The sequence below is a fragment of the Dermacentor variabilis genome, chromosome 6 (genome assembly GCF_050947875.1).
Source record: "Dermacentor variabilis isolate Ectoservices chromosome 6, ASM5094787v1, whole genome shotgun sequence".
NCBI lineage: Eukaryota > Metazoa > Arthropoda > Arachnida > Ixodida > Ixodidae > Dermacentor > Dermacentor variabilis.
The window spans coordinates 107,646,486-107,660,926 of NC_134573.1; the positions used below are offsets into that span (position 1 = coordinate 107,646,486).

The window sequence follows — 14,441 nt, forward strand, 5'->3', positions numbered from 1 at the left end:
TCGCCAAGCATGACACGTAGTTGCAGTGTGAGCCTTAAAGCAATTTGCTTAATGGCCTTGATTATTGCACATTCCCGTGAGCCCCTGTTTATTTCTCTAGCCAGACATGCATATCCTTCAGGTTAAAACAGCGCAATCACCTCGGCATGTTCTTCTATATGTGCTAGAAGAGAGAACAGAAAGCGCCTACTCAGTGGTAGCGATTGGTTCTAAGAAGCATAGAGCTTAATAAGATGACTACGAAAAGGAAGCTTCATTTGCATGGAGATTAAGAAGTCGGGTCTTTTCACTTGCGCATCCAAAACGCGAAATGAACTGTCGGCTTCGCAGCTGTGGCTTCCAGCAATAACAACTTGCAAAATCTCCTTAGGTAGCCAAGCGGCGATGTTCATATTGTCTCGGTAGACGGGGGCCACGTAAGGAATGGTAGTAAATAAAGCATGAAATTCATGCAGCGAGTGCGCAAGCAGTTGTCCAGATCAATATATTTAGGTTATAAATATGCTAACATATGGCTTCCCGAAAACATGCTGACATTGCGAGAACTCAGAAGCCGGGGCAGAATTCACTAAACGAACTTGCGAACAAATCTTGGCGTAACAAACATCTTACGAAAAAAGCGTATTCACAAAGCTAAACCTATTCGTAAGAACAGCAAGCTTGCGATGTCCCCCGCTGCAAAGTCGAGCGTTATAGTCGAAAAAATACTTGTATGTAAGGGTAGCACAGTTGCGGACTTCAGCACTTCCGCCAATATTAAACGTTTTTTGATTCACAAAAGCTTAGCAGCCATCGCAAATGACGACTTAAGAAGAAATGTTCATGATAGCGGTGTAGCCGTCTTACGAACTAAATTACCTCTATCTGCTGTGCTCGAGCTGACGTGTGTAAACGTTGGAACGCACTGTTCTGACTGATTGGCCACAGGCGACATCTCATAGACGAGGATGGCACGTGCTTATTCTATCTTTCAGAGGCACGCTGTTTTGTCATCTCTAAGTGCATTTAACTGTTTGATTCCATAATTGGTTCAGGGTGCGCAGCTATGGAATGCAGTAACATTAATTCTGTACGGCTAACTTCTGCCTAGTGTCCGATAGGCTGTGTTTCTGTACTTGCGCAATACCCTGAACTTTCACACTCGTCGTGACACTCGGGCGTTAGCAAGTAGAAGTGTTGTGTCCATCCGTTAAAACAGTCAAGTTTATTATTGATGTGTTTGAAGCACTTCTGTCATCTTTTCTTCAGTCTTTAGCTTTCTGTTGCTCATAGGGCTGCGCATTATTATTTTTTCCAACGCTTTGAGGCAATATTTCTCCATGCAATATGAAACAATGAAAAAAGAAAACGCCTAGACGTTTCTAATGATCAAAACTTGCTGCTGTGTGATAATTCGCTGTTGCATTCAGTGCTGTTAGCCTCAGCCTTGTAATATATAGCTCATTGTTTCAATTTAGCACCGAGTCGAAGTAACGTTGTGTCTGTGCCCACGGTTTTACTCATTATGTAGCCTATGATGTCAACCTACGTATGAGCGCGACGGATGGCAATCCTGCCTAATATATGAAGCGGGACATCAGTACGATGACATGTTAAAAAAGAAATGGCGAATAATATTACTTGCTACTAATGATACGAAAATCATGTGGAATGCTTGGACGTGATTGACACTGTGAAATAAAATACAGCCCGTGAACGAAGCGAACAATTGTCCCACCAGCACACGCACACACATACACACAGATACACCCGAATGCACATTTATGTTTACATAACCACACTGACGAGTATTCCTGAAGGCCACCGAACTGAGTAACCACCTGTGATACAAAGAAGAGAACTTTGTGCACGTCGGCGACATCAACACTGGACTTCTTGTGCCCCTAAAGTTTTCCTCCTCTTTCCCCAGTGCAGGGTAGCCAACTGTGCTTTGTGCTGTTTCTCTGACTTTCATTTATCGCTTTCTCTCTCGCTTGAAAGTCTGTACCAACTCTTCTAACTTTAATGTCACGGAATTTTTTGATTAGGCACTGAAAAGAACACTATGCCGGAATATCAAAGACATGCACACTGAACAGTGCGCAATGCGGGCACATGCTTACTCGACCTTCTGCCGTATAAAATAAAAACTTCAGCTTGATTTCTGAAGCTACTATGCTACTCTGATTTATGTTACGGACACTTAAGAATGCGCTGGAATTTTCTTTCACATATAGATTTTCATTTCGTTGAGATGAATCACTCGAATTTACCTCGAGCGCTGCTTACGTTATTCTTTTTGGCACAGGCAAATCCATCACAGTATTTTACGTTCAGTACTCTTGCTCTGTCAATACGTCCAAGCAGTGAAAATGGGCCTGATGGTGAACAAGTATCATTCTTACGAAAATAGCAGAGCAGGACACGGAAATGAACCAGCGAAAGTGGGTATAGACAGGTAAAGCGCTAACAACTGACATCTTTTGAATTGGCAAGGACAGTGATGATGAGGTTAGGGCCGGCTCAATGGTAAAGTTTTGTTGATTATGGTTTGTGACTTTGTGTGGACAATTCACTGTTAAATGCTTATTGAGAGTCTCTTGAAGAAAGGAGAACAATATGTAATTAAGATTTGCACCCCTTCACCGCTTGGTCGATTGTTTTGCCTCTGATGGAAGTTCATAACCAGCATGGGCGATTAGCCGAAATTAGGGTGGTATTGGAAGGCGCTAATTACTGTCTAGGAAACAACGTAAATATTTTGTGAAGAATCCAAGCCATTACAACTACGATCGATGGCCCTTGCTTCATCTTAAACCTGCCTTGATATTATATAGCCATCATTTGAACTCTTTTTGTTGTGGTTCTCGCTTTTATCAGTCTCTTTTTTTGTTGGCGTTAGAGCAAAAGTTATTGAAGTAATACTATCTTTTATTTAGCCACGTCTGTTTAGCTATATTTACTGAAACCTCATTTACAATACCTGCCGCATTGCATTAAGTCCTTCTCAATATTAATTCGAAAGCGCAGGTCCTGTGTACTCGGCTCTACGTTGCCTCTTTGGCGTGTCTGTTTTCTTTCTCATTTCGAAAGCATCTAATGCCTACCGCAATTCATGCCGAACCATTGAAAGTATGTTAACCACAAAATTTTTGTCAGTTCTTTCAGAAAATTGGCGTTTATTTTCTCGAAACCATTTTCTCTTCGGAGACAACAGAAGCGCCCGTGCAGTGAACTTCGATTATGACGCGTTCACCCGAAAATCCAATTAGCCGCGTCGACACGTTAAACCATCACCTGATCTCATGTCTGCAACTCTGAGTTTCCACAAATAAATTCAAATCTTTCAGACCCAAGCACCAGGAGACATTTCGTTTGACAACACACTTGGGGAGGTGGCTTTCTTCCTATAATCTTGACATTTACCAAGAAAATGCTTATTTTAGATTCTAAACACTCCGAATGAAAACCTGCATCTAAGGCAGAAGGAACGCTTAGAGGCATTCCAACTACGGTCGAAGTACCATTATGACCACTGAAAAAAGAATTAGACATACCCGACCCCCATCTTGAAAACTGAGAAGCGACGCTTTTGTAAAGCGTTTAAAATAGAAAAAATGGCATAAGCAGATCTAAACTTTGAAGGTTATCTCAACTGCCACGCTGCAATCACGTTGGATATGTACGTTCTTCGATGTCCCCCTAGTGGACAATGCAAACATAGAAACATGCCTGTTTTGCACGAAACAAACCAAAAGGAACATGATGCACCAAAATTACACGAATCAAATGCACCTTTAAAAAGTCGCAGGCCTGCGTGGCACACGCAGCACAGTCGCAGCGTAAATTGGAGGAGCAGGTGCATGGGAGCTTCATTTTCACTAGCACGCACTAGAGGCTTCATACGTTGCGAGGAGTCGTCATAACGTGTAATGAAGAATAAACACAGGTATCGAGAAGAGGCGGCGCACACGTCACACCTCTTGACCCATGGTACGATACGACGGTGTTGATGATGATGGCGATGATCATTTATTTGTATCCCCTTTGAAACGAGGCGGTGACAAAGAGCCGCCTAGCCTGCTCGAGTTGTCCGGGTCCAGCTGCACGCAACACGCAACTGCAACATGCAACTGCTACATCTTGTATAATGCAACGCTACAACAAAATACAGCAGGACAATAATAAAACGATACCATACGGCACTTGGTACAACACAACGCATCTACAATGCAAAATTTGCAAGTATTAATGTTGCGTGCAGCGCATGTCAAGTTGTGACAAGTGGCACAGTATGGTGCTAATGATAATTATTGAATGGCATCCCCTTTGAAACGGGACGATGACAAATAGACACGCAGCGCTTGAGTTATTAAAGTATGCTATAGATGTTTCTGATTTCAGCATTTTTTATAAATCTCCTGATTATTTTTTCGCCTCACACATTAGCAAACTGGACTCAGTCTGGTTAACCTCCCTGCCTTTCGTTCTTCCCTTCTCTCTCTCTCTCTCGTGTGCCGCCACATATGAAGTGCGGCATGGTGTGCCACATGGTGTAACAACATGCAACTGTCATGCACAGTGTGTGCATATCGACACCATGCGGCGCGCATCTCATATCGCTTGACAAGTGGCGGGATACGATGCTGATGATGGTGATGATGATAATGTATTGGCATCTCCTTTGAAACGGAGCAGTGACAAACATTTACCTGACCTGCTTGATTTATTTAGGTATACCATGCATGTTTTCCATTCTAGGATTTTTTATACATATCCTTAATGTTTATTGCTTCCTCAAAACTTGCCTATCTACAATATACTGCTACCCATAAACTGCTACATGGCGTGCCACCTGGTGTAATAAGCAACTGCAATGCGAAGTGTGCACACATCGACGCTAAGAGGCGCGCATCTGACATCGCGTGTCTGCTCGCGCGCAAGGACGCGTCTTCAGGGCACTTTTCCGCTACAAATCGAGCACTGGCGTGGCTCAGGCAACACACACCACAGCGTACAAACTACGTTCGCCGTGTGTACGCTGCACAAGTAACAAGTATTGGACGCTTGCACGTGCTGGCCTGACTTTTGAATGTGTTTTCAGTCGCCTTATCTTTTTGTAGCGCATTGCTTTTTTATTTTGCTTGAGAGTCTGCTCCCATGTAATAAAGAAAAAAGCTAGCGTGGCTCAGTGGTAGAGTAGGATATTCAAGCGCTGCGGGCCCGTGTTCGATCCCGGCGGGTACTGGAATTTTTTTTTATCGTTCCTGGAGATAGCTGCGATGGACACTGGCGGCGGACACCATCGCCAACCGAAATGGCTAATAAAATGAGCCAACAACCCCCTACGATGTAAAATCGGCACAATTGATATGGCGATGACTGTCGACGGAAATGTGTGTACCATTGAATCAATAGACCCACAATATGTAATGCCACCGTCATAACGAGCTATATATATATATATATATATATATATATATATATATATATATATATATATATATATATATATATATATATATATATATATATATAAATATATATATATATATATATTGCTACGGCGTGAGCCGGGCGAGCAGAAGAGGAAGAAGACGTTAGCGTGTGCAGCCTCGGGACGCCATCTTGACTTCACCATCAATCTCGTCCCTTAAATAAAGCCGGTTTAACATTAACCGTAACAATATATATATATATATATATATATATATATATATATATATATATATATATATATATATATATATATATATATATATGTATATATATATATACCCAATGGAAGTGCGTGAAATACCCCAAAATGGTAATGCGTTAACTCCATGCAGCTTATTATATTATGCACAACGTTTCGCACGATAGCGATTAGTTGCCTGTGAGAGAAGAGGGCAAGATGCAAAGACACCCACCACGTGACCCACGTTAACGCAAGATAAACGTTTTTTTTCTTCTATTCGTCCATTATGCTATTACATGGCGTCTAGAGTCCGCGCACTGTCTACGGAGAGCCGGTCCTGGAAATAGTGCAACAGTAAACTGCAGTTCCCTCAGTAAAAGATCAACCAAACAATTACAACATACCCAAAACCCTAGGAAAGTAGGCATAAAAAAGTTTGTTTTAGGACAGTAATTGTGCTTTAACTAACGCATATTTGTTGCACTGTGGATATTTAGGTTGGATTTTTTTATCCCTAAGTAATTTCGTAGAGAAGTAAGCCAGCAACCAGGTAACTCTTAAGGGTAGCAAAGATAGTAGTGCTGTCCTGCGCGTGACCTACTCTGCAAAACAGCAGCACCCATTAATAGCCAGGAAATTGAGGGAGGGTTCGCAAACGAAGCTAAACATTAAAAAAATCTCAGTTTCGCCCAAAAGGCGAAGCAGTGACAGCGACAAAAATGTATTAGACAACTACGCGAAATAAAGTTAATGTTTATCGGCTATATAAATTGCCGTAAACATTCCCTAACAGGCATCGTGTCATGCACACACACACACACACGCATCTCGCTCGATGATCGCGAACACTCGCTGTCACAAGGCTGGCGCGATGAAAATTGCCGGCCTGGGTAAGCGAACGCTCGATGCTGCAACCCCCATCTTCAACGCGTCTCCGAAACTCAAGATTGCGTGACTTCCAACGCCAGGCGCGCGGTAAGATTGCGCACATAAAGCGACGAGCCATCTCGGCTCAACGAACATTTGAACCCGTCGCCGATTGCTCCCAAATACAGCGAGCGAGGCCCGTATGCGTTCAGCCGTGGGGATGGCCATGCGTAGCCAGACAGGGCTAGAGGTAGACGCGCACTAACGCTTCTCCCCCATCCTTCACACGTGTTTGATCCCGTGAACTCCAAAGGACCGCGTGCATCAAAGCACTGTCCTTCTCAGTTTACCCTCGCACACTTTCCCTCGCATGCACAGCACAGCGCGCAATCGTATCGCAGTTGCAATTTGTAAAAAGCTTCATGGCGACGCCGACGACAACGACGGTCGCCGTGGGCCTCGATGGTTTAAAGTGCTATCGCAATAAGGAGAAAGAAAGAATGCTGCGCTTGCGCAGATAGTGAAACCCTAGTTCTGAGAAACTTCTTAGTTTTACCATAGCGATATTTTTTTAATTTTTAGCGCTCCCTTGCTACATATCTGTGATATTTCGCGTCACGTGAGCCGCTGTAAAATCCTTCACACTTTGACGCTCGTAACCTTCTTTCCTTCGTAACCTTCTTTCCTTCTAACCTTCGTAACCTTCGTAGCTCTGTAGCTGATGTAATCTTGTGTCCGCTTTGTTTGTACCGGCGTAGCATAACTTCCGCTTTTCTTCTCTTTTTTTTAAATCGCTTGTTCTTGTTGTTAGCCTAACAACAATTTTTTTTTCTTGTAAAGAAAAAAATATTTCTTTGGTATATTCGGCCGTTTTCGTGGTAGGTCCTTGCTTAATACGGTATGTCGCTTTTGGGTGGTCGTTGGTCAGACTCGCAAAGAAAAGCTTTCCCTCGCTAATTCTATCGTTTGCTCATTCTTGCTTTCATTCAGTCGTGGTATCCGCTTACGTCCACAATAATCGCCGATTATTTCTGTACACTTTGTACGTGATGATGTGCGTTTCTTGTGCGTCCTTTTTTATTATTGTATTTGAAGATTTTTGCCTAGTACAACTTTTTGTGAAGGTAATGCTGATCAGATTCTCTGGAAGCGAATTAACTAACTAAATAAGAAGGGAATCATGTTCTACAGAAACTTTATATTCCTCTGGCCTCCCAGTCACAGGAGGATAAAGTGTCCCCACTCGCCTGAAAGAATGATTTTGTCGACCCAGACAATAGGCACCCGTAGTCGATGCTGGTCTGCTTGGCAAGGTCGTGGGCGTTTTCGATAGGGGACGTCATTCGCTGAGCCGTAAGAAAAGCGGCCAGGTTGGCGGTGTATGAAGAGATCATGATGAGAGTGAAGAACCACCATATGCTGGCAATGATGCGCGTCGACACAGCACTGCAACGAAGACAGGAAGGCACTGATGAGTTTATGTGAAGGTTGAAAAGATTTCAAAAGGCTATGAAAGGCTGCAAAGCAAACTAGAAAGGTGTTAATGTATCACACATGTCCGACGACAATGATATGCTTGCTTTATTAAACATTTTGAGCTTCGCTGCGACAAATGAAAAACAAAAAATACTTCTGGGATTTCACGATTCAAAACCATGCCTTGATTATACCGGTACGCCCTACACCACGAAATAATTTGCACTCTTGAAATTGAATGAGCGTGTAAAGAAGTCTACAACTCCCACCCTTAACTCGTTTTTCGCACTCTGTAGCGCTGCATGCCAAGGCACTGAGCTACCACGACAGATGCCGCTACAAATGAACCATTGGATCACATATTTGGCATCAATGCTCAATATACCATAACTATTCATGCTCGGGTTTCGTATCGAAGTATGTCGGAACGGGCCACAATGCGTATGTGTAATGATATTGTAAGAAGCCCTACGTCTAAAAGGGAAAAATAAAAATAAAACATTAAGAGACGCATACAAACATGAATGCAATTAACTACATCCTAGTTTGTAAAGCTAATTAGCAAACAAACAATGTAAAGTATATTGCACACAAGCGTAGGTTTCCCGGCTACAAGGTGAACTAAGCAACACGTAATGTTCATGTGCTTGCCAGAAGAATTAGTTTTCAGTGTCAAGGCCCCGCGAACTTTCTATTTATTCCAATTTTCTGTAAGCACATAAGACATTAGAAAAGGGAGGGGAGGGAGGGTATTTACAATCAGAAGATATAAGAACACTACATGGGTTACAAAGATGCAAGCGAATCAATAAACTAACGTATGCAACATAACTTGCGCATTTACGACGCGATACAGCAGAGCTGGTACTGAGAATGTCATCTCACAACCTAAAGAGAGAGGTTCATTATCCAAATTAAGATAAATCATTCCATACCGTAAGTGAGTAAGTGAGAACACAAAGTATGAGTTCAGAAGTCTCAGAGTTCCTGGTAATATCTTCTGTACTTTAAGCCGAGTGATTTGCTTCAGTCGCAAGTGGAAGTCACAGATGAGTGAAAAACAAATTCGCAATTGACTATTGCATCTGTAGGTCACCAACAGTATTCAATAGGATATGAAATGAAAGTGCAGTTCTTCAGGCCATCACTTTGTGTACGAAATGAAAAGCGCTGAAAAGTGTTGTTGCTTCTGTTGTTTCCCGTCTAACTTACTTCAATGTGTTTAAGGCTAACATGACCGCACAGGCCTTGGGAGAAAACTGATTGCAATGTTAAATTGGCAGCGCTGCGGGACAGTACAATAAAGCGCATTCTACTGCCTGCTTCGGTTTTTCTAAAAGAATGGAAACATTCTCATTCGCGCAGCTTTAATGGAGACTAACACAATAAGACATAAAGGAAAGTAAGTTACGGGGGACAATCCGGTTACCGCTGCACTCAGGGCTTCAATGTGGCATTGCAGGAATATTTGTCCCCAAGATCTACACCCATTGTTACATCTGAGTATAGACATTATAAGGGTGGCGTTACTCAACAGCAATCGTTACAATTAGGTCCCAATATAGTGTCAGATTAAGAGTAACATAACCTGAAGTGGGACTTAGTACAGCTTACAAAAACGTACGCGAAATAATAGCGGAAGAGGCACCGACAATGGCTAATGTAGATGTAGTCAAACGATCCAAGATATGGGATAACTTGATGCGCCACGTTTGAGGGAACAAACATGAGTTAATCATATCTTAATTGAAATCAAGAAGAAGAAATGGGCACGGACAGGACATGTAATAAGGAGGGAAGATAACTGATGGTCATTAAGTGTTACCGACTGGATTCCAAGAGAAGGGAAGCGTAGCAGGGGGTGGCAGAAAGTTAGATGGGCGGATGAGACTAAGACGTTTGCAGGGACAACATGGCCACAATTAGCACGTGTCCGGGGTAGTTGGAGAAGTATGAGAGAGGCCTTTGCCCTGCAGTGGGCGTAGCCAGGCTAACGATGATGATGGTGGCCACGTGCGTACATCTGTGCACACGCAAGTCCTTGTCCTCCTTTGCTCCTTATGTCTAAAATACGTCGAAATCAACAAAATTAGGCGCGGCCCATCATTCAGTCGGGAATTCGCGCACATAAAAAATGCAATCAGTTTTCTAGCGCTCGACAAGGGAAAACGTGCTAAACGCGCTAACAGCATCTTTTCCTGGCCAAGAAAACAGAGAATAAGAAGTTTTGTTTAGAAAAAATTTTAATGCCTAGGCAATCTTTGGCTAGTAACCCCGTAAAATCTGCATGTCATGCGAAATTTTTAACGCCTTCTATCTTGAAAACATGCTTAATTTGCGAAGTTAGGACAATTGACTGTTTTAATAGTGTAAATATACATGATTGTTAGCTCTATAAGGGATAAGGAGCAATTGAAACCAAAGGAGTTGCAGTTTTGCCGGAAAGGTGAAGCATCGATTGAGATCGAAAATTAGTAGATAGGTATACGAAGTACGGATAGTAGTTTTATTCACCGTATAAGCTTGTAAACATTCGCTTACTAACTAAATTACCAAGCACGCTGTCACGCGCGCAAACGTAAACGTGAACACATCTCGCTGGATGACCGCGGAAATTCGCTGTGAAAAGGCTGGAGTGAGGAATTACGGCAGCTGCCGGGTACGAATTAACCTTCCTGCAACTCTCGCTTCAACGCGAACGAAACGTCGAAAGCACAGCGCATACGAAGATAGCGGCACTACGCGCACTCTGCAGACACCGCAGTTCTCTTTGAAGATGAGGCCCGCGCGGGCGCGCACTTTAGCCGCGTCGCAGATGGCTTTCAAGGTACGGAGCCCGCACGGCCGCGCCGTAAGTACGGAGAACGTCCCCCGGCCCTTCACTTGTCCTCGGCTCGCTTCACCCCCCTGCCTCGCGCGTGATTGAAGAGGGCGCACTTCCGATTCGCCTTCTTCGCTAGCGCACGTGAGAGTGAGTGAGTGAGTGAGCCGCGTTAACTGGCTCACCCTCGCACGCCTCCTGGATTCCTTTCCTCATGCGGCTGCTACCGAACGAATTATACACGTCACTATATAGTGCATGTGTGCAGCTTATCTAGACACAGCGACACTACCGATGGACAAATCATTTATTTTTCATTTTTCGAACTCCTTTTTCAGCGAAGCTGTGAAATACTACTTCGCCCAGGATCGTGTCCATGTGTAGACACAAAATCGCGAAGATAGTGCAATATCGGGCCGATCCGCGGAGGAGGTGCATTTCGCCATTACGGGGCCCACAAAACAGCTTAGTTGGCCATCCTTCTTCACAGAGTGGAAGGGCTGTGTCTTCGTACATGTGTCTTTGATCGAGAAGGAAGACACATGTACGAAGTTCCACCAAGTTTGCCATCATTTCCTTACTGGCTGGACAGTGCTTCTAGTGCAGCCAACCAACACGGACACTATATTTGTATTTTCTGGTAGGTATCTCTGCCGATAAGACCGGGTTGCGCGGTCATTACAGTGGCTGGTTATCGTTTTTTGGCGCCATGCGTTTCTACGTCTGCCAAGCCTAAGGCTTACTTGGAGAAACATTAGCTTTCCCAAGAACTTAGAAAGAATGACGGCTGATGGCATCGCATAGCGAAGTGCAAAGCTGTAGAGGAGAGGCAGAACAAATAAATAAATAAATATTCTGTTTGTATTCGAAGCGTGCCTCATGCGCAAATCTATACAAACAACCGGTGTTACATTTCGCAGACATGGTATGGAACGCACACATGAGTCGCGTGTTCTAAACAATGTCTCGAATAGTGGCACGGACGCCTGAAATAACAACAAAGCCTGCAATGTTACGTGAGCTGAAGTGACCGAAGCTTCAAGGCTTGCAAAATAAAAATAAAACGGCAATTCAGTGTGCTGACAATGTGGCTGGGATGTAGTGCAACAATAGGGCAGAAATCGAATAGGCTGTGCAAACTGCTTTCGGTTCATACCCCGCAATAAGGCGAAAGAGCAGCAACTTCGAGTAAAATCGTGTCAATACACTGAAAGCTAATATCTTGCTTATACCGGGTTGCTCAAGTTTGGCATCCAATGAGTACCGTCGGGTTGTCCATTGGGAGCAGCAGAGCTAGTAAATAAAATAAGCTATACAGTGCCCTTGGGCTTATCAGCTTATGTTTCTCAGGCGCTGTTGACATAGCAGTGTTTAGAAATTGCGTTGGCGACCTGGAGGCCAAGAGCCTTTCCAAGCCTGATTTCTAATCTATTTATTTTAATGAACCATCGCCATAACAGATGTTTTCGCGAAAACGGCTTGTTGTGGCAAGGAATGTTCCTTTGTCCTAAGAAATAAAGAAGCATATCTCGAGCTCACAGCAATTTGAGCCTTAGTCTCACATGCTCCGGCTGATCAAAGGCAGAACCTTTCTTTTTTTTTTCATTTACGTATACTTAGTAATCCTACAGATCTGGGCTTGTGCAACGTAACTTAGACAAATGTAGAAAACAGCAATGGCTGCTTTTCTGCGTAGCTACATGTGCGAGGCTGCTGCGTGGCACAAGTATCAAATTACACAATAAGCTGTAAATATGAAAAACAAACGCGAGCCTCGGAAATGCAAAGCGTGCACGTTCTTTGGGGGTGAGTCGGTGGATGGATTTGCATGGCACGTGAGCAATGAACCTGAGCTAAACAGATGATAACACTGATTGGGCGTGTTTCAGACTGCAGTTACAAACGCTGTGAAGCCGGTTTATGGAGATGGTGCAGCCCGACTCTCCACACTGTCCAAATTCATGCGTCAGAAATAGGGCGCACTTTAATCTATACAAAATCCTGTAGCATGGAGGGGGTGGCAGGATTCACACACTCTAGCGTCGATAAAGGACGGGTGAGGAACCTCGACAAAACTTTCGTCATACCTTTTTCATCCAAGGATGTGTTACCTTGTTTGTAAAACAAACATAAGGCAAGAAAGGACAACCGTATCAATTCTAAACTTTACTTGCACTTGTTCTTTCAACATAACGGTTTATTTTGGACGTAATATGAAACCCCACCAATACTCGTAGAGTCTATTCGATACATAGTGCCTGCGGTTTCCTTACTTCTTTCAAAATAATATTTTATTATGACGTAATCCAAAATACAGCCATTATCTGTAAGCATCTCCATCGTGCCACTAGCTAATGTTTGCTACCGCTGCTCATGACACCACTGTCTCCTATTTAGCAGGATATACTTAGCTTGAGCAAAAATTTGATACAGGACCCCTTTAAAGAGCGCTCGTTGCAAAGAATAAATCTAGAGGCAACCCCAATGGCATATCTCATTTCATTATTAAATCAATGAGACAGTCAATCACCCGCATAAGAGATCATCACCTAGAACTGAAATGCGTCTTCAGCGTCAGTTCAGCGTCACGCACATATCATATTCACACAATCACTCCAACGAACCGCCAGCTATTGACTTTTCTTGGCACAGTATGGTCTGACCTGCGTTTCCGCCCTAATATTCCTGCTACACATACTACCACCCACTCTATCAATCCATCAGGAATAGTTTTCTTTACAGTTACGCCTAGCATCGTGACATAACGGAAATAAAAAGGAGAGAAAAGGTCAGGAGGAATATAGTACCTACGAACACAATAATTAAAACCACAGAAGTCTGGCAGGATTTCTTCCCTTGCGCGTGAAAGGATTGGAAACAGTGATGAAGCCGTAAAATCTCGCTCGAAAACAGAACACATCAGCACGTATGGTTGCTGCAAAGTAGTTTCGGAATACTTTATCCCTTCACATTGTGGCGAAGTATATGTTGGTTGGAGTGGGCGAATGTAAAAACACGTGCTTGCAAGCGCACCACCATTGCCTCGATTGGTATCAATCGCCTTACCATCTGGCCATTCATTGTGAAACATGCCATTATAGCACCTAAATAATTGAAATAAAAGATAATTGAAACCCTTTATATTAGTCGATTACGAGAGAAAAAATTCGCAGGTCCGCCTGAAAGGCAAAACACCCCTTATTATAGCAAATTAGTAGATAACACACACACACACGCCACATGGACGGCCTGGCTATGGGTAGTTCGAAAGTCTTTATGCCATAACGACGTCCGACGCAGGACGCCGAAGCCGGCACCGACACCAACACCAACATCAGATTTTGTGCGACACGGGGCTCTAACCGCTGCCCCCTTAATACGTGTCAGGCTTCCCGAGGGATTGCAGCCGAAGAACTCAATTACCAAAACTACACGTGGCTTTTATAGTAGAATGAAGTGGTGGGCGCTCCTCCTACATTTTATTTTATGAGTTTCCTAATCTTTTCTATCATGTTCTTACATCGTTTTGTTATCGCTAAGTATTGGCAATTGACATTTGTGAATTATCTTACTTTTATGCTCTCTTACCGCTACCTGTCTATGTAAGCATCCCCATCA

The 14,441-nt window shown here is 43.4% G+C and overlaps 1 protein-coding gene across 1 annotated transcript in view; it reads right to left on the bottom strand.

The window, feature by feature from the left end:
* LOC142585001 (glutamate receptor ionotropic, kainate 2-like) overlaps positions 1–14,441 on the bottom strand; it is a 348,423-nt gene that overhangs the window by 46,025 nt on the left and 287,957 nt on the right. Inside the window, exon 12 of the mRNA XM_075695421.1 lies at positions 7,774–7,972. Coding sequence (XP_075551536.1) covers positions 7,774–7,972 — 199 coding nt within the window. The remainder of the gene's footprint in view (positions 1–7,773; positions 7,973–14,441) is intronic.